At 39.5% G+C, this 25,226-nt stretch overlaps 2 protein-coding genes across 5 annotated transcripts in view; one reads left to right on the top strand and one right to left on the bottom strand.

The window, feature by feature from the left end:
- Positions 1-1,084: 1,084 nt before the first annotated feature.
- The window catches only part of LOC117306830 (S1 RNA-binding domain-containing protein 1-like), a 29,747-nt gene continuing 5,605 nt past the window's right edge, over positions 1,085-25,226 (bottom strand). The window contains exons 1-19 of one of the 4 annotated variants that reach the window (XM_033791391.1): positions 19,200-19,314; positions 17,892-18,066; positions 16,806-16,932; positions 16,097-16,214; positions 15,543-15,681; positions 13,271-13,367; positions 12,474-12,609; positions 11,241-11,449; positions 10,754-10,911; positions 10,174-10,264; positions 9,555-9,662; positions 8,784-8,875; positions 7,955-8,037; positions 7,611-7,717; positions 6,042-6,221; positions 5,052-5,222; positions 4,226-4,311; positions 3,641-3,739; positions 1,085-3,052 (exon numbers count right to left, since the gene is read on the bottom strand). In XM_033791391.1, the coding sequence (XP_033647282.1) occupies positions 2,769-3,052; positions 3,641-3,739; positions 4,226-4,311; positions 5,052-5,222; positions 6,042-6,221; positions 7,611-7,717; positions 7,955-8,037; positions 8,784-8,875; positions 9,555-9,662; positions 10,174-10,264; positions 10,754-10,911; positions 11,241-11,449; positions 12,474-12,609; positions 13,271-13,367; positions 15,543-15,681; positions 16,097-16,214; positions 16,806-16,932; positions 17,892-18,021 (2,415 nt within the window). In that variant the 5' untranslated portion in view covers positions 18,022-18,066; positions 19,200-19,314 and the 3' untranslated portion in view covers positions 1,085-2,768. Of the gene's footprint in view, positions 3,053-3,640; positions 3,740-4,225; positions 4,312-5,051; positions 5,223-6,041; positions 6,222-7,610; positions 7,718-7,954; positions 8,038-8,783; positions 8,876-9,554; positions 9,663-10,173; positions 10,265-10,753; positions 10,912-11,240; positions 11,450-12,473; positions 12,610-13,270; positions 13,368-15,542; positions 15,682-16,096; positions 16,215-16,805; positions 16,933-17,891; positions 18,067-19,199; positions 19,315-25,226 lie in introns of those variants that run through there. The other 3 variants (XM_033791401.1, XM_033791374.1, XM_033791382.1) reach the window with 3 other exon arrangements.
- Positions 19,530-23,759, top strand: LOC117306854. The gene is made up of 2 exons (XM_033791412.1): positions 19,530-19,663; positions 21,912-23,759. Exon 2 carries the CDS (start codon positions 21,937-21,939, stop codon positions 23,653-23,655), a length of 1,719 nt encoding a protein of 572 aa, XP_033647303.1. The 5' UTR covers positions 19,530-19,663; positions 21,912-21,936; the 3' UTR covers positions 23,656-23,759.

Below are 25,226 nucleotides of genomic sequence, written 5' to 3'. Positions count from 1 at the left end.
CCTACACCGATCAAAACTAAATCCTACCCAAGTCAGCTAAATATTTATCCAGTGTCTACATAACAGCAGAAACCCTTCAAATGAACAAGCACAGCTAACAAAATGTGACCCAAAATGGGGAACTTTATTTGGAGTGACACAAACTTCTGTTTTGCGACAACTCGATAGGTGTGCAAATAAATCCAGAAAAAGAGTTTATAGTCTACACAGGGTCCAAGGGTGGCTGTAGAAACCCTAATGTCAGTTATACATGGCTTAAAATCCTAAAACAAAGTGACCTTTGGCTCTGATCATGTTTATACAGAAGATCTGTTTCCAAACATCAGCTTATGGTGAACTTGTGATAAGGATTTGTTGAATGTTAAAGTGTTTGGTTTTAATCTGTTACCTACCTCAGGGTGATTAAACAGATTTTCTGGATGAGAGTTGAATGCCTTAAAAAATATAAGTGATTGTTAACCATTTTTTGTACCATTTTGGAAACTGAGATAATAACTTTAATGTTACAACAAATAACACTTGTGTAATCTTACACAATGTACTTGAGAGGAAAACAGCTTGCCAACCAAAAGGATAGTATACAAAATGGCCCGACGCTTCTAACCTTGGAGAGTCTTTCTTGAATGCTAACATGAACGCATTCAAGAAAGATTCTGCTAGGCTAGAAACATCAGGTTACTTTTTTAGTAAACATATTTACACGTAAAGTCTCTGCATCATGACAACCTGTTTAAAACAATACACACCGTGATCAAGTGATCAAACATAGAACTAACTTCTGTGATATTTTTTCACAGGACTCGGGAAAGTACTGAGTATACAGTGCCAACACACATCGGTGTATGGGTAACAACCAAAATTAATATTCTTTATCCCTGATGCAAATTTAACATCTATTATATCGTTGCGGTACCCGCTGCCAAAACATAGGATTCGAACTGCCTCTAGCTACCGGGCAACCTCGGTAGTCTAGTTGGTAAGACACTGCTCTAGAATTGCAAGGGTCGTGGGTTCAAATCCCACCCGAGTAACATGCCTGTGATATTTTTTCACAGGACTCGGGAAAGTACTGAGTATACAGTGCTTACACACATCGGTGTATGGGTAAAAACCAAAAATTAATATTCTTTATCCCCGATGCAAATTTAACATATATTATAGAACTAACTTGTCTTGTCCATAATTGACATAATTATGACTAGACCCCTGGCCCTGTACAGGGCTCAATTTCATAGAGCTGCTGAAGCAGAAACTAATTACAAAGCATTGCTTAAAAATTGACTGCTTAGCAGAAAAGAGCAGCATACCAGTGACAAATCGAACATGTGACATGGTTGTTTGGCTGGTAACCTTATTCTGGTAAGCATAATTTGGTTGTGCTTAGCTAGTTCTTGTGCTTAAGCAGCTCTATGAAATTGGACTCTGGTGTTGTCAATACCCGTTTAAGTGCTGTAACTGGGTACTGCATTTCCCCCGACAGTGCAGAGACACAATGGTTTCCCATTCTTCTGTCATAAACAAAGTCTGATGTCAACAGCGCTAAAGTCAATAACTAGCTAGCACTTGCACATTAATTGATCACACTCTCATGTTGCCAATAGAATACCCGTACTGTTAGTTTGTCTGCAGTGCATAACCAGCTGTGTGACGGTTAGTTCAATGGAGAGTGGCCATGTTATGATCTATATTTACACCATGGGGTGAGTGCATGGTGGGGGACACACACATGGGTTCTGATCCATTATACTGATCCATTTTACAGTCTAGAATCACATGACTGATTGTCCAGTCTTAGTCTTGCCGTTCCTCCCTACAGTTTGGGTTTCAAGTATTCTGACCTCAATCCAGTCCCCAGGTCTGAGAGGTCAATCCTGCTTCAGGTATCACAAGACTGGTTTACAAAGCTCTAAGCCAATCTTAGCCTTTCTGCTCCTCCCTGTGGGTTTGAGCTTAAAGTATTCCGACCTCAATCCGGTCCCCAGGTCTTAGGGGTCGTTCCTGTTTCAGGAATCACATGACTGGTTTACAAAGCTCTAAGCCAATCTTAGCCTTTCTGTTCCTCCCTGTGGGTTTGAGCTTAAAGTATTCCGACCTCAATCCGGTCCCCAGGTCTTAGGGGTCGTTCCTGTTTCAGGAATCACATGACTGGTTTACAAAGCTCTAAGCCAATCTTAGCCTTTCTGTTCCTCCCTGTGGGTTTGAGCTTAAAGTATTCCGACCTCAATCCAGTCCCCAGGTCTGAGAGGTCGATCCTGCTTCAGGTATCACATGACTGGTTTACAAAGCTCTAAGCCAATCTTAGCCTTCCTGTTCCTCCCAAGGGTTTGAGTTTCAAGTATTCTGACCTCAATCCAGTCCCCAGGTCTGAGAGGTCAATCCTGCTTCAGGTATCACAAGACTGGTTTACAAAGCTCTAAGCCAATCTTAGCCTTTCTGTTCCTCCCTGTGGGTTTGAGCTTAAAGTGTACCGACCTCAATCCGGTCCCCAGGTCTTAGGGGTCGTTCCTGTTTCAGGAATCACATGACTGGTTTACAAAGCTCTAAGCCAATCTTAGCCTTCCTGTTCCTCCCAAGGGTTTGAGTTTCAAGTATTCTGACCTCAATCCAGTCCCCAGGTCTGAGAGGTCAATCCTGCTTCAGGTATCACAAGACTGGTTTACAAAGCTCTGAGCCAATCTTAGCCTTGCTGTTCTTTCCTGCAGTTAGGGTTTAAAGTATTCTGATCTCAATCCTGTCCCCCAGGTAGGAGAGGTTGCCTGCTTCAGGAATCACATGACAGGTTTACACAACTCTAAGCCAATCTTAGTCTTCCTCCCCGCGGTTTGGATTTGAAGTATTTTTACTTCAACCTTGTCCCCAGGTCCCAGGGGTTGTCCCTTCTTCAGGAAGTTCGGTCTGATGTTGCTGTTGTGTATCAGGCCATTATTTTGAACGCCGATGTCAACAAATGCACCAAAGTGGGTCATATTAGTGACGCGGCCTGTCAGCACATCCCCCCGTTTGAGGTCTGAGATGGATTGAAGGTTTTTCTTGAAGAGTGGCTTGTCGTACGCTGAGGAGAAGGGTTAAACAGAGGGTCATTGTTTGCATTGGTTGGTTGAGTACTTAGCATCATCAATAATATTTTTAAAATGACATCTAAAAAGTGCTTACTTTTGTTTGCCAAAAGATTATCATGTTGTCAAGACAGTATAAAACATTTTCTCAATGAAATGAATGCAAAGTGAATTTTGACTTCAACTAAAGATTGGAAACAGAATGCTTCTTAAATATCTGGGCCCTTTCCCAAACCTCGGCTTGTGCTCCCTCATCAATTTTAGAACAGTAAGGTGTTTTTTGTTTTTTAACGAAGCCCGGAATTGGAGCCAGAGCTTGAGACAAAGCTTCAGCCGAGGCTGGGCAAAAGCCCTGGGAGTCCCCGTTTGAAACAATTTGAGAAGTTGAGATGTGTATACTTCTTGGACTCCATTCAGACAAAGCAAAATCTTGTGATGACAAAACAAGTGTGTGTGTATGTCTTCTTGGTCCTTTTGCTCCGAGCCGACAGGGTAATTTTAAGTCCTACAAGTCCTTCTACTCTGAGCCAATGATGTGTTAGCTGGATAGAAATGAGAAAAGATTGATGTATAAATGAACTCACCCTCTCTGATATCACGATCCACTGGTTGCTGAAGTCCGTCTATAATCAACTGCATTGTGGGTTCACCAACTTCAAACTCTTCTGCCAGACGCCTCATACCTTCATTAGAACAGAAACACAGTATCAGCAAACAGTATCTTTCAAACAAGTGTGATTGATACATAGCACAGTCTTACAGGGCATGATCTAGTATAAATGCTGGAATGGGGTTTTCTTGGCCAGCGGTTTAAGGGTGGTGGACTCATGTTCTGTAAATAACAGAATGTGGGTTCAAATCTTGGCATGGTCAATTGCGACAGATGTGTCTTTGAGCAATGCTCTTTATCATAGTTGGTTCCCTCCACCAAGGAGTAAAAATGGGTACAAACAAGCCAGGGGTAATCTGGGATGAACTGGCATCCTGTCCAGGGTGAACAGAAATATTCTCAGCCGTTTATCGCAAAGGAAACTGGATATAAAGGACAGCCTAAATGAGCCATATTGGCTAGGGACAGACTTTACCTCTTCTTCTTTACATTCTAGTTAACTTAAGGTGTTTCGTGATTGAAATAAAATTGAAAACTTATGTGTTTTTCCATGACTTACCGGTTGATTGTAGTAATCTCTGCAGTTTGGTTTTCATGAGAGGTTTTCCAATGTCGCTAGCACTTGCTTCTGCCCTCGATAGAACCCTACCCAACAAAACAAATTCAGAAAATAAGTCATTAACTTTGATTAAAAGAATTGCTAATAATCATATAAAAATTAAATGGGGCAAGATGCAGGCTGGTCTAAAAGAAAACATCATACAGTTTGAGCAATAAAATAGTTAATGGCTAGATGTTTCAACCCTAGAAGAGTCTTTTTCAAAGGCTTAATGACAGCACAACCCAGGCATACTGGTGCTAAACACATAGTTATTAAAAAATGTCCCTAAGCGCTCTTTAGAAAAACAAAAGAGAATACAAAGACAAGATGTACTGGGTAACAAACAAAAATGGATGAACTAAATGTTAAATAAAGAACAGCTATTTTTTCCTAAAACATTGCAGGAAAGACAAACCCCTTACAAGAGAGAACTAGGGATTGTTGTTTAAGCTTGGGCGATATCACGATATCGCGGTATATCGCGATATCAATTAAATATCACAATATCACGCAGTATTTGCTAGCTGAGACATCTTGCACCCCATAGGTTTGGAGTAAAACCAGAAGAATAGGTCATTAGAACACCTCTCTTATGCTTTGACTGTCTCTTCTACAACTTTCACTTGGAGTTTTAAGACTGATGATGTCAAATTTAATTAATCGCGATTATATTGAATATCGCGATGTATTGTCGGCGATGTATCGTGAATAAAATAAATCACTATCGCCCAAGCTTATTGTTGTTGAGGCAGGAGGAAATAATGAACAAGGAGAATGAACTGACTCAGTAGTGATGTTATAGGATTCGGGATGGATCCACGTCATGTCTAGTGGATTCTGAATAAACTCGGTCTTCTTCTTCTTCTTAGCTTTACTCTTCCCGCTACTCGTCGCTTTCCTCTTGGATCCAGGTTTTATTGGTTCATTATCCTCTGCTGTGAGGTCTACAACCGGGCTGGGCAGACAGAAGAGACAGAGGAAGGAGAATCGGTTAAAAATATGTATCGCAAATTATAGCAAATATGATGCATTGAGTGTTAAGCCATATAAGCCTCTCTTAAAAGAACACGTTGCCTTGGATCGGTCGAGTTGGTCTTTGAAAAACATTTGTAACCGTTTTTTTTGTAAGATGCATATGGGTAGAAAGATGTTGTAAAAGTAGAATACAATGATCCACACAAACATGCCTCGAAATTGCACGGTTTTCCTTTTACCTCGTCGACACGGTCGGCCATTTATGGGAGTCAAATTTTTGACTCCCATAAATGGCCGACCATGTTAGTTCGCACAGTAAAAGGAAAACCACGCAATTTCGAGGCAAACTTGTATGGATCATTGTATTCTACTTTTAAAACATCTTTCCAACCATAAGCCTTTTATAAAAAAGGGTTACAAACGCTTTGTATAGACCAAATCGTCCGATCCAAGGCAACGTGTTCCTTTAATATTCATGCATGACGTCATAATTCTTACCCAAAATGAGGCTATAGGCGCACGTCCGCCACCATTTGCAGTGGCTGCGCCTATGGCCTCGTTTTGGGTTAGAATTGTGACGTCACTCATACATAACTATTTAGAGAGTTGATAGAGTTATCAATGCAAATACTACATGTATACACAGATGTGCGTTAAAGGCAGCGGACACCATGTTTGGTAATTCTCAAAGATCAGTATTCTCACTTGGTGTATCCCATCATATGCACACACAAACAAATCTAAAAAGGCTTCAGGCCTTAAGTCATTTAATATTTGACAAAATAAGTGTATTTCTTACGCTTGGATATCGTGTCCAGTGGACTCCGGTGACACTCTAACAAATCCAGCACACTGCTGATATGACTTTGGTCCTAGACCCTTGATGTCCAATAGCTGCTCTCGATTCACAAAGAAACCGTTCTTCTCTCGGTACTCTATAATCTTTTTAGCTCTTGCGACATTCAGGCCGGCAATCTTCCTGTGGTTTTAAAGGATTTGGGTACTTTTTCAAAATGTCCATAGATTTACATTAAACTTACAGCGTTTGAAGATAATGATAGCGGAAAGCTTCCCTTCAAATCTTACTTACTGAGGTGCTGTAGTTTTTGAGAAATGAGTAAAACAATGTCATGGAAATACGTTTGTAAATGATTAAAATAATTTTCGTCTCATGAGACGAAAATTATTTTCATGACGTTGTTTTACTCATTTCCCCCAAACTACAGCACCTCAGCACATAGTATTTTCAGGGAAGCTTTCTACTATCATTATCTTCAAACTGTGTAAGTTAAGTGTAAATCTGTGGACATTGTGTTTTTTGTCCTACAAAAGTTACATAGACCCTTTAAAAGACAAAACTTGTTTATAAATTAAAAACAAAATTGCATTCGTCTTTCACTTTGACTTGTAGCTAGGAGTTTGACTATGAACCTCCCCTGTTTGCAATCTTTCTTTGAAATCCTTTGGAGGGAAAATTAAACTAAAATAGCCATACCACTGGAATCTTAGAATAAAAATAATAAAAACAATTTTTTGATATAGCACTTCATATACAGCCATCTCAAAGCGCAAGTATCATTATTAACTTCCAGACAGGTTTTTTAAGTTTTTGAATTATAAGACCAACCTAGTTATTAAAGCAGAATCTATGTGCTCCTATTGCCCTCCATGCACCCTATCGCCGAGAGTTTGAGAGCTTGGGAAGCCAGAATCATACATCAGGCGGATGTGAATTTGAAGTGAATCATGTGACTCAAACAATTAGGTACGAAAACACTTCCATAACAAATACGTGAGGTGATTGGTCTATTGACCCAATTTACCCGATGTCATTACCAGAATGATCTTGCATGGGCCATATTAGTGGACAATGCCACTGTGCGTTATTCAGTGAAGTGCGCATTTTAGGCGACGCAACGTTTACAAGTAAACCTATTGCCAACCAAAATGGTGAGATGGCACAGTCGGTGCAAGAGGTCAATACAAAGCCTAAAAGTATTAGTTTTGAGTACACCAACGTCAGTTTCTAATAGCCTTCTTTAAACCTGATTCAGAGCATGATTGTTTGAGCTTGTCTCAGCCTGTTCATTTGATCTATTGTGGGGAACAAAACACATATTTCAGGCATGATGTTTGGTCCTCAGAAAAAATACTCATATTTTATTTAGTACAAGGGCTGACCCACATGTAAACTATTTGATCACAACAAAAAAATTATTTCCAAAAAGCAAAACAAAATCAGAAATCAGACTAAAGTAGAAAGAACGACATGCCTGGTATTTAGAACTGATGACATACTATCTCAAGGATGCTTTGAAACTCTGGACAAAAGATGAAGCTTCCAAATGCGTCAAGACCTACTGTTTACCTGAGGAGACTTTCGGAGCACACATTGAGATCAACACCAACGAAACTGACACACTCCTCTACCACTCCATCTAGAGCCTCCTTCAAGAACTTGTCATGAACATCATGCTGATGGGTAACAAGAAGTGTTCATAGCAGGATGTGTATGTAATATAAAAAGATCATTATCTTAATAATAATATATACAAAAAGCATTCATGAATGGGAATCAAATGTCTTAAAGGTCAGTTAAAAACCTTGCAGAGTCATGGTCATGCGATAAATCGCATGGCCACTCGACCCTACCAGTTTTATTGGCAGTTGAAGACCTCGTCGTCTACTCTTTATTTACTTAGTGAACAGTACCTGATACATGCCGATGCCAAGATGTTTGGGATCTATCTTGACAAGTTCAACAAGAGGATCTTGGAGCCTTCGAGCGATAGAAACTGTAATCACAATCGCAAGTATATAAAACAATGTCAATCTAAAAAAACATTTAGTTTTCGAACCCTATAAACTTAGTTCATACATTTCATTCCCAGAAAACAATCTCCAAAGATACCAGCACCCCAAGGCCTAGAATTACACACAGGCCTCGGAGGCAATGGCCTTGTTGCCCTGGTCTTGGCCTAAGTGTCCTTTCAAAGTTTCCCATTAACTTTAAGATTTTCCAATGGGAGTGCCCTTTGCAAATGAAAATGGCCTTGCCCTTGTCAAGATGAAATTCCATGCCTGCCCTAACATAAAGCCAAGTTGGAAAATAATCCAACAGAAACGCTCAAGGCTCAATTTCACAAAGCACTAAGATTCATCCTCAGATGAGATGTCAATATTGCTATGGTAATTGTTATCATGACATCACTTTTTACTTAGCAATTAAATCTGAAACACAGTTAAGATCAATCTTAGCTCTGTGTCAAAGATAACAAATATTTATTGTCATGAGAAAACAACATGAAATTTGTAAAAAAAAAGTAAATACTTCACAAACAAATCTAACTGAGATATTGTATTGTTTGCACAAAATTGTTGTTTCCCTTTCCCCCTTTTTGTCCCCTTCGTTTTGTGTGTACATGTTTGCATTTCCAACAGTGGTCTGTCCAGTTTTTATTATGAAAAAAATAAATAAAATAAAAAAATAAATAAAAACTCTGTGTCTAGCTTCCAACAAGAAAATAGTTGTGTACTTTACCAGCACTTCTGTGGTTTGGGTCGAGATCTGGCATTTCCTTTTTAGCGTCAGGAGACACACTATAAATAGATGCACCGTCTTCATTCACAATGCTGAGGAAACAAGGAAAGTTGAGTTTGGTAAGCACAATTGCCCAGCAAGCGAGGTATGGCCAGGATCGTAATAACTTCCGAGGGAACCCAAGACCAACCCACAAACCAATTGTGGAGTTGATAGGACAAGTCGTTCCTAATTGTCTCTTGAACGATTGCACACACCCACAAACACATTGACCTGGCGCAACCACCCCATGAGATGGAAAAATGCACAAATAAATGGTTTGATAAACTGAATACCCTAAAAGTTTTGTCTTTGCCCCTGCTTGCCCCCTCCCTCTCAAATGAAAATGTCTAGGATACCCAACTGCATGGAAGGACATGTCGGAAACAGTACGCCCCGTCGGTGGCTTCGCCATATTGGACAGAATAATAACAAAATGAGTAGGATTTGAAACTTTGCATGGAGGAAGTAAGATATAGTAAAGGTTTGCGGTAACACCATGTAATGACTATCTCTAATGAGTTGGGGTGGTTCTGAAAAGAACCGTTGGTTTTAACTCGACGTTTTGATCAGTATGCTCTGATCGTCTTCTGCATTATATATACACTACAAATCAACAATTTCATTCACACCAGCAAACAGTTGCATGAATATTATACTAGTATTGCATTTTTTGTGGACTAATAATCATCCATGACAATGCCACAGCCTTTGTTCATCTCTGATACATACCAGTACATGACCTTGAGGTTACCAAAGGCTTTATCGTTGATGAGGTTGGACAGGATCCCCTCTGTCTCCCTGCAGGCTGTTCCGTTACCTAAAGCTATGGTTTCACATCTATGATAGAGATCAAAGGTCAAAGGTTACACAAAGCTATGGTTTCTCATCTATGACAGAGATCAAAGGTCAAAGGTTACCCAAAGCTATGGTTTCTCATCTATGATAGAGATCAAAGGTCAAAGGTTACCCAAAGCTATGGTTTCTCATCTATGATAGAGGTCAAAGGTTAAGTATCCAATAAAAAGAAAAACCTAAGGGCAACAAACAAGGGAAAAAAACAAGACAAAAGGCAAACGGGAAAAAAAGGACAACACAAAAGCAAAGGACTAGACAATACCAACCAGATATCTGAACGTTAGATAAACAATATTAATCGGGAAAACAATCCTAATTAAACACGGGGAAAAAAAATCATTTTTAATAACAAGTCTCAATAACTGCCTTCAAAGTTGTTTAGGTTTTTTTTCATTTCAAACAGAAAAGGCCATTGCTACAAGAAAATGGTCACTTGATGACCCTAACAATAACATTTCTTGAGCTAATCTGTTTTAGTTTATCTACTTCTTACCCATGCCTCTTTGCCATCTCAACAATCTTCTGGGTTTCTCTCCTTCCATGACTTCCGTGGAGCATGGCCACATCCGTTTCCAATATTTGACCTGTATTTTAAACAAAATATTTCCAATCTCAAATTATGTTCCTATTCCTGACTTAGAGACAGGCAGAGAAGCCACCTGTGACACCATATTTCAAGAAAGAAGAGAACTTCAGTATTCACAAATGGCGATAATCGTGTATCTTGTTCTCGGACTTAAAAAGTTGTCAATGTCGGATGGTTTGAGACATGATGGCTTGCAAATGTCAACAATTTCAAGGAACTTTTTTATTAAGTTTCACCTTTGTTCACCTTTGACTACGCCGCACAACTTTTTTCTTCTTCTGACAATTATCCAATTGCTCGTTGCCAAGTAAGTTTTTATGCCAAGTTTTAAGTACAGGGGGCAAAGGAAAGAAGAAAGGAACCTCCAAATAAGGGTTGATGTTTTATGAGAATGTGTAAGTTGAAATGAAACACAAAAATTGTTTCCCACATGTACAGATGTTAATTCTACCTTTGCCCTCCTCCAAAAGTTCTTTGGGATACCAACCTGTAGCTGATGTGATGGCCATCTTAACTCCATTCCTGTAGCCGGGGTCAAGTCCCATGACGACCTTTCCCCTTACTGGTGGGGTCAGCAGGAGTCGGCGAAGGTTTAGCGCAAACACATCAACTGAAGCCTTCTCGGCTGTCTTTGTTAAATTCGATCTATTTAAAATAACAAGACCTTCTCTTTAAGACACTATCAATCTGTAAAGTCAAATTTTACTGGTTGCATAATATTCCACCGCCTGTTAAACCATCGTTTTTAAAGAATATATCTATACCCAACTCAGGGTTGGTTCCCCACAAGCGTGTTTTGGGCGGGCTCACAAAATTTCGGGAAAAATTCTAGAAAATTGCTAACAATGCACACAACCCACCCTTTCTATGCACCTTAAAACCACACACTAGATGGTGCAATAATTGTTTGTGTAATAGGCTAAACGCCCAGGAATACAAATGTTATGCACACTCTTATTGAAAGACAACTCTACCTTATTTCTCGAATGATCATGGGCAGAAGGCGTTTACTGCAGGCCTCGCTGATGGAAGACTGTATGAGCTTAGTGACCAACTCAGGACACCTGGTTTTAGGCATCCATTGTGAGTGGCAGAATGTCTTGAGCTTGGTTACAGTGCTGTCTGGTATACACAACTTGACGTTCAAAACTTTGAGAACTTCAGCTCTGTTTATAGCCATGACCTGTGGTCAAAACATTTGGAAATTTGAGAACCGAGTTGAGAAGCCCAAAGCAATGTTCTCGCTTGACAGTGGTCTACTAACCAAATGCAATAGACTTTACAGGTCTTGTGATATTCAAACTACTGGAACCAATTTGTTCTCAACAAAAATACATTTTTAAGTAAGCGTAATCCTGTTTCTTCAGACACTTGCACCCTTGAAGAATGTGAAACAGCTAGTGGACCAGTGAAATGACAAGTTGACAGGGCCAAATTCATGGCAATGCTTGAAAAGCACTGCAGACACCTTCGGTAATTGTCAAAGACTAGTTTTCTCACTTGGTGTATCTCAACATAATCATAAAATAACAAACCTGCAAAAACTTGGACCCAATTGAAAGAGAATAATGGAAGAAAAAACACCCTTGTCGCACAAAATGTGTGCTTTCAGATGCTTGAGTATTTGAGACATCAGCCGAGGTTTCGAATTAAATTCAAACATTCTAGTGAGATATTACTTCATTCGCAAAAACTACGTTACTTTAGAGGGAGCCGTTTCCTCACAATGTTTATACTATCAACAGCTCTCAAATTACTTGTTACCAAGACAGTTTTTATGCAAACAATTATTTTGAGCAATTACCAAAAGTGTCCAGTGCCTTTAAAGCAAAATTATGCGTCCACGGCACATATAATTATGTTCTTTACAGGACACAGTAAGCACAGAAAATCGCAGTATAAGCAGAGCCTGGAACGTGGACCCTGGTCTCACAGAGCAGTCACTGAGAAATTTAACGGCAAACATTGAATTCAAGGCACTGGACATTGGTGTGTTATAAAAGGCTTATAAAAGGCTTTAAGTGAGAAATTACCTTTCTCGACAACCAAGTTACCTCAGAGGGAGGCGTTTCTCACAATGTTTTATACTCAACAGCTCTCCATTGCTGGTTGCCAAGTAAGTTTTTATACTTGACTATTATTTTGAGTAATAACCAAAAGTGTCCAGTGCCTTTAAGAAAGACAACTGTTGGCGTTATCAGTCCTACCTGATGTGGTTTGATTGATCTGACGGACGTAGAGAAATCATAATACAGGACGTAAGTGTCCGATGCTCCTTGATTCTCTTCAGTTATGGCTCTCTGACTTGTCTGGATCATTGGAGGTGGGTTCTGCTTCACTCTACTTTGAAAAAACACCATAATGATAAAAAGTATTCAACATCCAGAACCCAATTTCATAAAACACAACAATGTTATGCTTACCAAAATATGGTTACCAACCAAAATGCCAAATCTCATGTACAATCTGAGACTGGTATCTTTCTCATTTTGTGCTGAGCAGAAACTGTGTTAGAAATTATTTCTGCCTAAGTAGCTAAATGAAATTGAGCCCAAGTTATTAACAGCTACTTCATTATTTATCTTATGAGCCATTTTAAAGAGTTTGAACAAATGTTGATTGGAGTGGAGGGTTCATGGGGACACATGTCGCGCATTTCATGAAGAGGTCACGGGTTAAAGTCCCTCTCTAGTAAATTTTTCTTTGTTCAACGCCAAATTAACAAATAATAATTATGAAGATAAAAATGGCCCAATTCTTGTCCAATGTGAAGAGAGTTAAGCCCGGTTCACACTTCCTGTGAATGGGAATGCAATTTACAAATTTTGACTTCACAGGTCTGTTTTCGCTGTGAATGTTTCCCAGGAAATGAGCACAATTCAACTGATGCGAATTATTTGTTACGAATTTGTGGCTTCAAAATTTGTATCGCATTCGCTGGAAGTATAAACCAGGCTTTACACATCACCAAGTTATTGAAAACTTTCCTTAAATCAAAACTCACAGCTGTCTGAGTTTGTTAACGACTGTGCTACTTTTTGCTATGATGTCTGTCAAGATATGCTCAATGCCTTTCGCTACCTCTGCCACCGAACTTCTCCCTGAAAATCAATAATAAAAGAGGGAAACAACATGTCAGTTTATGGACTTATACCACAGAGAGCCATCAAAATTTTAACCCGAAGAGTTACATGTCAACAAAGGCAACCAATCCCAGAAAGTGCAAGGCCTAGTTCATAGTTTAGATCACGTTACATCACTGTGCAAATCTATTAACTTTCTTCTGTGGAACTTGGCGAGAATTCGCAGGTTTCTGGACCAAGACGCTTGTTCAAATGCAATGCGGGCTCTTGTACTTTCTAAGCTGGACTATGCTAATGCACTCCTTTCGGGATCCAAGAACAAAGATGTGGCTCGTCTGCAGCGCCTACAAAATCGGGCAGCCCGCATTGTATTCCAGGTTCCACATTGTCATTCCACATCTCCTGTTAAACACTCTTCACTGGCTGCCAATTGACAAAAGGATCAAGTTCAAAACTCTTCTCTACATCTACAAAGATCTGAATGATCTGTCACCTGTCTACCTAAAAGACTGCATTGCCACCCATGTACCATCTAAGGAAGGCCTGCGATCGAGCCGGGACATTACTCGTCTGTCCATCCCTAAGAGTAGCAGGCGGATAGGCGATGGATCATTCAGTGTTTTCGGGCCAACTCTCTGGAACTCATTACCAAATACCATAAGGTCCTCTCAAACAGTTTCAGCTTTCAAACGCAACCTCAAACTTATTTATTCTAGTGTATTTTATTTGCTATTGTTTGTGCGTAAAGCTCATTGATAATTTCTTTGGAATTGCGCTATATAAGAGCTGGTTTTATTTATTATTATTATTTATTTATTATTATATACTCCCTGCGAATGCCAAAGCAATGAAATTTGACATGAACTTGACGTCACGACTCTGTTTTCGCAGCAATACAGCAAGAGAGTTGAGCACACCTCAACTGCTACGAATTATTTGCTGCGAATACGCGACGACAACATTCGTACCGCATTCACATTCAAGCTTTTACCCTTGTCTAAATCAATACAAAGTCACCAGAGTCAATACAGAGTCAATACAGAGTCACCTGCAAAATACTACAACTATCAAGTACACCAGAGATGCCAACATTGAATTTTAAAAAAGAGTAGCATCTCCCAAATGTTAAGGGCGAGCGCAGCTTGGGCTCCCTAAACCGATCTTTCTATTACTCTCTACAATGCTAATTAGCTCATTTTCAGGCATTGTTGTGAAATAACAATTACCTGTATGCATCAACAGAACAGCTACAAATGTTTATAATGGCCAGTGAAAAAAAACTTGAAAAAAACCCTGATTTCCCTCATCTTCTGACTATGTTTCAAAAATAAATGTAACAAAAAAAATGGTGGCCTTACTTAAATGTAACATAAAAAAGGGTGGCCTTACTTAAATGTTTTTGTTTTAATGATCAGAAACGCAACAACAAGCTATTGGGAGAGTGAGGAAAAAAAAAAAGAAGAAAAAAAAAAACGTGTCCGGATTTTGGGCAAAAAATACGTGTCCGTATTTTGGGCATTGTCTGGGCATTGTCTGGACATCGGCGCTACAATTACTGGTAGCAAAACATGGAAACTGTCTAGCTTAGACCTCACAGGCCACTCAGTTGAAGGTATTTTTGTTCAGAAGGTCTCCTTTTTTTGTCGCCATTATTTCGTACTTTTTTTGCCAAGCTTCGATAAAGTACATGTACAGCCAGCGTGGGCACAATAATAGTGGATACATGAGTAATGAGGTTACTGTGACACGTTAACTCACACACAACCTCATTCCCCACGCACGTGTGCACTATTCCCCCCATCATGTAATAGAGATCAATGGGTACGATCTTGCAGAAATGCACTAGCGTAAAAAATGCACACTCAGCCGGCCAACCAGCGGGGGAGGGCACGCAACAATCATTACGTCGAGACACGTACATTGTTCGAGTGAATTCGCCGCTATTATTCAACACTGCGTTCTAAAATTAAAAGTGTTTTTTTCTTTTCTGTTACAATTGTTTTGATATTTTTCTTAATTTTTATTTCCACTTAATAGTTCATTAGTTGTTTGCATGTATTGTACGATTTAATAAAATTATATTGGCCGGCTTGTTTAGCGTGTTTTATTGAGTATTATCGTAGCGTCGTAGTCACGGCTCGAAATCGTATTTGCTACGCCCAAATCGTGTATGTTGGTATCTCTGACACTCACCTTTCACTCCAGAATCGACAAAGTGCGTAAGCTGAAACTTAGCCGGCCAACGAAGAAGGCTCTCGGCAGCAGGATCCAAGCCCAACTTTCTCGCTCTCTCTGCTAGAGTCGTCTTAGCTCCAGTCTTATACGGAACAAACTGCAATAAATTGCAATAATTTCATTATGGTAGAGGGGTCTACATTGTATAGGAATCTCCTTATGCACTCCACTGAAGCCTGGTTCGTACTTCCTGCGATAGCGATCTAACTTAGACATCACAAATTCACAACAAATAATTAGCTTTCGTTGAATTGTGCTGGACTCGCGAAACAATCGCTACGAGTGAAGTATGAACAGGGCTTTACAACCAATTACTTAGCAATTGTTATCAAGACAAGTATTACAGTTTACCTCTTAAACCCACACTCTGCTGACCACAAACACTAAAGCACGAGTCTAGTGCTTTTGCCTGCTCAGCCACAACTCGCCTTGATCGGAGACGCTTTCAGACATCGGGATGCATTCAGACATCAAGTCAGAAGGGTCAGGGAATTAATTTTATGGTTACTTACCAACACTTTGACTTCCTCAATGGTTTCAGCATTCTTGAAGGCATTTAGTAATCTGTCAGTCATTTTCCCACTCTTTTCTATCTGCTTGACTGCAGTTGTTGCTTTGATCTGCACGCTTCTATAAATCACAAAAAATTACACATTCAAAACAAAAAGGCATTGGGCACTATTTGTTATTTATCAAAATAATTATTAGCATAAAAACCTACTTGGTAATAAGCAATGGAGAGCTGTTGATAGTATAAAACATTGTGAGAAATTGCTCCCTCTGAAGTATTGTATTTTCTGAGAAAGAAACTGAAATATATTAATTTGGTCTTGAGACCTCAAAATTAAATTTGACGTCCCAATTCAAATTTTCACAGGTTTTTTATTATGTGCATATGGTCGGATGCACCAAGTGAGAAGACTGGTCTTTGACAATTACCAATAGTGTCCAGTGCCTTTAATAACAACAAATAAGCACTTTGATCGGTGTTGTCATAACTAGTGAATAATCAACATAAATATTTGAAAGATTCCCACTGTATGGATGAGAAATTCAAAATGTAAGCCTACTTAAACGAGTGAATGACCAAATAAGTTGTCAGAAGTTTAATAAAAACCAATTCATCATGGTTGAAAAGAAAAAGAAATATATTTAATATAGAATCCGGTACTTAAAGCTGTCCTAAGGTTTTATTTAAATCAAAAACAAAGTTTTACTCACTTGAGCTCTTCCAGTTTAGAAACAACCTCTCTGATTTTGTCGGCTTCCATGTTATTAGTCCGTTCCTTCCGATATCGTGCAATAAATGGCACACTGCATCCCTCTTCCACCAGATCTACTACATTTCCTGTCAAAGTGCAAGGCATTATCAAACAAGCAAAGTCAACTCCGTGTGTAATTACCAATGAAATAATGAAGAATTATCACAAATAGGAATACACCATCAAAAAAACATTACTGACCGTAAGGCTTAGATGCAGGAGCCATTTCTGAGATTCAAACATTTTGGGGTGAAAATTATCCTTACCGTATTTTTCACCTATCAAAGAAACCTGTCTCAAAATTGGTTACACTACATTATCAACAGCTGCAGTGCAGTATTATCAAATAAAATGCTAAATTTTCAAGTGACCAATTCTAAGGGCAGTGTCACATGAGGCAATTTACAGGCAACCAGTTCCAGGCAATCTCAAAGAACAAAATTCATTCACATTTCAGTTTTCTCACTTTTGCTCCTGGGCATAGTAAGTTACAGCAAGAACTTAACAGAGTATCTTGTGTACTTCTAGAAACTATAAGGCTCCCTCGTGAGCTAATCGTTTGTCAAATCAGCATTGATAGGTCAAAGTTTTACGACCGTAAAAAAAAACGTGCGATGCGGCAGAAAAACAACAGTGAGTACCGAGTAGAAAATTGTTTTTTTTTATGACGTTTTTTAATTTCACTTAACAAAAAGGAAATGCAAGCATTATGAATGTACATTGAGTATGTGGGGAAAGTTTTGGTAGTGTAGTACAAAAGAAACTTTAGTTATTGCTGGCTAACGGTCGTAAAACTTTCACCTATCAACGCTGATTTGAAAAACGTATAGCGTTAAGGAGGCCTAAAATATTACACCTCTACAAGGCTCACGGGGGAGCCTTTTAGTTTCTAGAAGTAGTATCTTGTGCTGCTGAAGTGTTTCTTGAGCATGCTGAGCAGATGGTTGCCTCCAAGTTGCCTATAAAAATTGCCCTGCGTGACAAAGCCTTACAATAAATGAACCTGTACCTGTAAAAGATTAAGGAATCTGATTCTTGCACTTACTAACAGCCCAGTATTTCTCATATACACTCTGGGAGAGTAGATCTACTATATTCCAGTTCATCATTAGTCCACTTGATGCATCCATCTTGGCTGCAGATGTCGAAGCTCCGTCTTTCTGGGTGTTGTCCATTTTTCTCAGTACATGTAGAATGGAAAGATGATTACCTGTTAAGTTCTGTAAAATACATACACCTACATTACACTGACACCCTGGGCCTGAAGAGACATTTAAAGGAACACGTTGCCTTGGATCGGTCGAGTTGGTCTTTGAAAAGCGTTTGTAACCGTTTTTTATAAAATGCATATGGGTAGAAATATGTTGTAAAAGTAGAACACAATGACCCACACAAACATGCCTCGAAATTGCGTGGTTTTCCTTTTACCTCGTCAACTAACACGGTCGGCCATTTATGGGAGTCAAATTTTTGACTCCCATAAATGTCCGACCGTGTTAGTTCGCACAGTAAAAGGAAAACCACGCAATTTCAAGGCAAACTTGTGTGGATCATTGTATAGTATTCTACTTTTAAAACATCTTTCCAACCATGCATTTTATAAAAAAGGGTTACAAACGCTTTTTATAGACCAACTTGTCCGATCCGAGGCAACGTGTTCATTTAAAGGCAGTGGACACTATTGGTAATAACTCAAAATAATTATCATCATAAAACCACATTTTGTAACAAGGACAAGTAATGGGGTGAGGTTGATAGTATAAAACGTTGTGAGAAACGCTCCCTCTGAACTGACGTAGTTTTCGAGAAAGAAATTATTTTCCACAAATTTGATTTCGAGACCTCAAGTTTAGAATTTGAGGTCTCGAAAAATCAAGCATCTGAAAGCACACAACTTCGTGTGACAAGGGTGTTTTTTTTCTTCCATAGTTATCTCGCAACTCCGACGACCAATCAAGGGATTCAAGCTCAAATTTTGGAAAAGTTTCCGTATGGCGCCACCACTTTTTTCATTTGAATAGTAGCTATTTTACCTCAATGAGATATCCCTTTTTGTAAAAATGAGTGAAAAAGTGGTGGCGCCATACGGATACAGTGATGAGATTGATGTTAAAAAAATGGTCCTTGCTCCATGCTATATAATAACAATATTTTACACAACATTATTTCCAGAAAAGTCTAGGGATAACTTTCCGTATCCATAAGGCATAATCATAATCCTGCCACCACTTTTTCACTCATTTATTTTGACTGAGGCTGAGCCTCCCTGCCTGTTGAGGCATGAGGTAAATTAGATTGTATCAAATGAAAAAGTGGTGGCGTGATAGGGCCTACGGAAACTTTACGGACATACCTACATGTATCACGTGAAAGGGCTCACTTTGAGAAAGAGCATGCTTTGAATTTTCCCTCCTTCGACTCGGCCTCTCAATTCACGTAGTAGTTACACACCCGGCGGCCGGCGCCGCGGTTGGTTGGACGGGACGGACGGCGGACGGAGGACGCGCGCACGGACGACGTGAATCGCATGTGTCAAAAACTGTGTGCCATTTAATTTTACGCCCTCTAACGATGATTCCTTCTAACGTTTCAAAACAAACGCAACCTCATCCCTGCGCTCGGCCCCAGCGGCCAGCCAGGCATGCTGGGGTCGAGCGAACATCATCCAAAGTGGTGTACGATCTCTCCAGGCCCCTACCACCTACACACTAGCATTAGCAACTCAGCTCACAGTCACAGAGGAAAATTTGCTCTGAAACTATACCTAAAAGCGTAGTAATAAAAGCCATAAAGTGAGAAAGAGACAGTCACGAAAAGGTAAGTTTATAAATAATTTATGTCAATTTAGAATGAAAATTAATAGTAAATACAATACTCCCTCAATACGAGCAGTAGTGACGCTAGCCCACCTTGTTGAGCTGTAATGGCTCCGCTTTTAACATCGGTCTCATCACTGTAATGGTGACAGTGATGAGACCGATGTTAAAAGCGGAGCCATTAACAGCTCAACAAGGTGGGCTGTAGTGACGCTAGTTGCGATAACGTAACCCTCCTGCCGACGGCGGAGCCAGAGGGTTACGAGTCACTCCCATTCGATGCAGGGCGAAATATTTTAGTCAACTGATTTGCTCATTTTTTACCACTTTAAAAAATAATGACACAAATTCTATGAACACGAACTTAATCCTCAATGTCTAATGAATAACATTCAAAAACACAATTGAGAAATTATTTTGAAAAAAAGGACAAAAACTTACCAGATTCCGGAAACGAAACAGTTACAAATTTGAACCTGTTGCTGGTTACCATGCGCTGACCCCAAGCGCTGAACCCAACCGCAGGTACCAGCCAATTGAATTGACTACCTGCCGACCGAGCCGCAGCCGAGTTTGACTAAACCATTCTGTAAAAGGGGTGTTACAAGGGGTACTGCAGTGCGGCAGTGCTTTTTAAGTGAGTGAACAGCGGGCATAGTAAACGGACAGCGCACACGCACTATGACTGTCGCGCTGCCTTATAACACCCCTTTTACAGAATGGTTTAGTCCAACAGCAATGAACATCGGGAAGTCACAAAATGGCGAAGCGACAGGTTCAAAATAGAACCTGGGAAATTTGTGACTGTTTCGCTCCGGGATCTGGTAAGTTTTTGTACTCTATTTCAAAATACTTTCTCAATGGTGTTTTGAATGTTATTCATTAGATATTGAGGATTAGGCTCGTGTTCATAGAATTTATGTCATGATTTTCGAAAGGGGTAAAAATTGAGCAAATCTGTTGACTAGCTGTCAAGATTGTACGTGTTTGACCATTTCACCCTGCATCGAATGGGAGTTACTCGTAACCCTCCGGCTCCGCCGTCGGCAGGAGGGTTACGTTATCGCAACTATAGTGACGCTCCGTCGAGGCTGATCGAAAAAAAAGAAGTCCAAACCCAAACATGCCAAGCAAGACAAGCACTCACTGCAGCGCCGTTCAAAAAAGCGGGGAGAAAAGAGGGTTGATTTCGACAGAATTTACCACTTTTTTACCCAAAATTCAACAGTGTTTACAAATCAGATACCCACAAAACACGACTGAGTAAATATTTCCCGAAATAAATGACAAAAACTAACCCTCCTCCCGACGGCCGCCAGGCCGGACGGTTACGAGATTCTTTCGAGCGGGAAATGACAATCTGGTCCAACGCCTATAATTTTGACAGCTAGTCACCAGATTTGCCCCATTTTTACCAGTTTCAAAATTCATGACACAAATTCAAAGGGCACGAACTTAATCTCCAACTCAATGTCTAATGAGTAATGAACACTCGACAGAAACGCCTTTGTCAATGGCATTGAGAAATTATTTTTGAAGAAAAAGGACAAAAACTTACCAGATCCCGGAGCGAATTCCCAGGTTTATATTTTGAACCTCTCGCATCGCTTTGCAAATGCTTTATTTTTCGGTTGGACTAAACCATTCTGTGAAAGGGGTGTTGCAATGCAGTGCATGCGTGCTGTCTGTACATTGCCCGCAGTTCACTCATTATATGGCATGCACGCACTGCAGCACTGCCTTGCATCACCTGGAATCTAGTAAGATTTGTCCCTTTTTCTTCAAAAATATTTTCTCAATTGTGTTTTGAGCGTTCATTTGACATTGAGAACTAAGTTTGTGCCCTTAAAATTTGTGTAATGATTTTTGAAAGTGGTAAAAATGGGGCAAGTCTGGTGACTAGCTGTCGAAATTATATGTGTTTGACGAAATTGTCATTTGCCGCTCGAGAAAATCTCGTAACCCTCTGGCCTGGCGGCCGTCGGGAGGAGGGCTATGTTATCGCAACTAGAGTTGTTGAGGTCTTCAACTTATTAAGGTTGTGACCCATTGATTGTATTTTTATTATAATCATCAAAATAAATCCCTGCTTCACCATTCTATGCATATTTGAAAGCTCACTGGGACACTCACACTGCTGTGTGGTATATTTTGTATTGGAATAATATTTTGGGGTTGCACAGCTAGCCTATGCCAGCAAGTAGCAACCTTCATGTTAACCGTCTGCATCATTTATGTTTCATTTCCAGTTGTCTTGATTGATACTGATCCACCATGCCTCGTGTTGGGACCACAGTAAAGTCAAGAGGAGTTTCTTGTGCGGTTTATGGTTGTGAAAGTCGTTTCTACAAACCGAATATGTCAAGGTCTCCGTTCCATTTTTTTCCATATCCAGCTAAACACAAACTTCGAGACAGGTGGTGTTTAAAAATTAAAAAATACCATGATGGTAACAGATTCACTAGAAAGGACATTTTCGTTTGTAATCTGCACTTCAAAGCAGAGGATTTTACGAGGTCTCTCACAGGAAAATGGAAACTCAACCCTGGTGCTGAGCCAACAAATGTTACTGCTGAGACAAAGTCACAGAAAAAAGAAATGGTTCCTCAAGGGAGTACAGATGATCATGCTGATTCACGTGTGGAGATGAATGGCAACCAACCAGTCGATGATGGACAAAGCGTTGCTGGTGAAAAGGATAAATTGAATAATGAACTGCAGACAGATACTGACTGTTTAAAAGCACAGGGGAAACAAATAGTTCCTCCAAGATCTTCTTTGAAAAAAAAATCAACAAACAAGAGGAGAAATACAGATGCTGATTCCCATGTGAAGATGAATGGCAACAAACCACTCGATGGTGGACAATGCACTGTTGATGCAAGGGATAAATTGAATAATGAATTGAAGGCAGAGAATGCCCGTTTAAGAGCACAGGTCTCTAAGCTAGAAAGATCGTGTAAAAGGGTGAAAATTGAAAGATATGAACAAAGTAAGTTCGTCAACACTTTGGAAAAAGATGACTCCCTAACAAAACATCATACTGGATTTCCAACTTTTTCTCTGCTCCTGGCTATGCTTTCCTTTTTGGACCCGGACATGAACATGATGACGTACTCTTCAAAAATATGTATGAGATCTGAGGATGCAATCGATTTTGACCACAACTATGCAGGTGCTAAAGAAACTCAAAATAAACCTGAAACAAGACCTGATCTGACGGCTAAAGAACAATTTATCTTAGTGCTATGTAGACTAAGGCAGGGTTTTTCCTTGAAACATTTGGGATATCTGTTTGGTATTTCAGAATCCACTGTCAGTAGCTATGTTAGCCGCTGGATTAATTTCATGTACTACAGGCTTGAAGTACTGTCCATTTGGCCTAGCAAAGACGCTGTCCTGAAAAATATGCCACAGATTTTCAGAGATAAATATCCAGACACGAGGGTTGTTCTTGGTTGTTCAGAAATCTGTGCACAGGTTCCAGATTCTGCGACTCGACAAAGCAATTACAAGCATCATGTCACATACAAAGGGCTCCTGGGGATTGCTCCAAGTGGTGAAATAACATTCGTCAGTAAGCTCCAGCCTGCATCCGTGTCCGAAAGGGAACTAGTCATCAGAAGTGGTTTCCTTAATCCAAATTTGTTTGAGGAAGATGATGTTGTAATGGCCGACCAGGGTTTTACTATTGAGGATCTGCTGGAGCCTATGAATGTAAAACTTAACACCCCTGCTTTCCTTAAAGGGAGAGGGCAGTTTGAAACAGAAGAGGCCCATGAAACACAACACATTGAAGCAGAGAGAATTCATGTGGAAAGGGCGATCGACAATGTTAAACAATTTCAAATTTTGGACAGCCCTATAGATGGGTCCTTACACGAGTCCTTGAACCAAATCTGGACGGTTTGCTGTTTATTGACTCATTTCTGTGAAGTTACCGGTAGTAAGAATGATTTAGTTGTATTTCTTTATCATGATAGAGCCATGTAGTAGTCTGGTTGACTACATCATGGAGGAAATGTTGGAAATACGATATAGAAAGGTTTGCGGTAACACCATGTAAAGACTATCTGTAATGAGTTGGGGTGGTTCTGAAAAGAACCGTTGGTTTCAACTCGACGTATGATCAGTCTGCTCTGATCGTCCTCTGGAGAAGAAAAAAAAAAAAGAAGAGCATCAGAGCATACTGATCAAAGTGTTAGTTGAAACCAACGGTTCTTTTCAGAACCACCCCAACTCATTAGAGATAGTCATTACATGGTGTTACCGCAAACCTTTCTATATACGTACATGTAGACAGTTAAAGAAAGTGTTCAAAAATACAGCAAGATTGGATATATTTATTTTTATTCTCTTATGATAAATCAATATGATTTTTGTTTCAAAAATTAAGTTTCCCCCTAAATACATTAATGTTCAATGAAGGGAATGAAATAAATATGATAATGAAATTACATTAATAATTATAACAAATAAGTTACATTTATATTTCAATCATTACTTTTGGAATGGCAATAAGAATGTTCAATGTCTTAAAGGGACTGGGTACTTTTTGTAGGACGGGACACAACACACAATGTTAAAGCCATTAGACCCTTTCGGTAAACAGTTTTGTCCAAGGCCCACACTTTGTGTACCACAACTTCTACATCAAATAACAAACCTGTGAAAATTTAGGCTCAATCGGTCATCGGAGTCGGGAGAAAACAACGGAAAAACCCACCCTTGTTTCCGCGCGTTTTGCCGTGTCATGACATGTGTTTAAAATAAATCCGTAATTCTCGTTAACGAGAATTTATATTGTTTTGCTGTTTTCTCAAAAAGTAAAGCATTTCATGGAATAATATTTCAAGAGAAGTCTTTCACCATTGCCTTCTGTAAACCCTGTAAGTTATGTGTAAATCTGTGCACTTTTATTTTTTTTTCTGAACCGAAAGGGTCCAATGGCTTTAACAGAGTTACATTAAGCTTACATGTTTTGAAGAAAATGTAGAATTTAAATCTTTGCATGGTGGAAATACGATATGGAAAGTTGTTTGGTAACGCCATGTAAGGACTTTCTCTAAATGAGTAGCGTTTGTTCTCAAAAGAATTGGTTGGTTTCGACTCAACGTTTTGATCAGTATGCTCTGATCTTCTTCTGGAGAAAGAGTCCAGACTTTAGGGTCCAGTAGACACCCGGAGCACACTGACCAAAACATCGAGTTGAAACCAACGGTTCTTTTCAGAACCACCCCAACTCATTTAGAGAGTCATTATTACATAGTGTTTCTCAAACCTTTCTATAAGATAATAATGGTAGAAACCTTCCCTTAAAATGTTACTTTGATATATATTTTTTAGAAATGAGTAAAACAAGAAGGCTAAACAGACATTATTTGAGCATGTAAAATGTATTTGCCAGCATCTCTAATTCTCATTTACAATTTTATTTAGCAGGACTTCTTTCTGCTAAAAAAAAATTGTAAATGAAAGTTAGAGATGAAAACTATTTTTATGACACTGTTTTACTAATTTCTCAAAAACTAAATCATCTCAGCAACTTAAGCAAGTACTATTTT

This window comes from Asterias rubens, chromosome 1, assembly GCF_902459465.1.
Source record: "Asterias rubens chromosome 1, eAstRub1.3, whole genome shotgun sequence".
NCBI classification, from domain to species: domain Eukaryota; kingdom Metazoa; phylum Echinodermata; class Asteroidea; order Forcipulatida; family Asteriidae; genus Asterias; species Asterias rubens.
The sequence above is the reverse complement of the archived record's forward strand: the minus strand, read 5'-3'. Positions and strand labels throughout refer to the sequence as shown.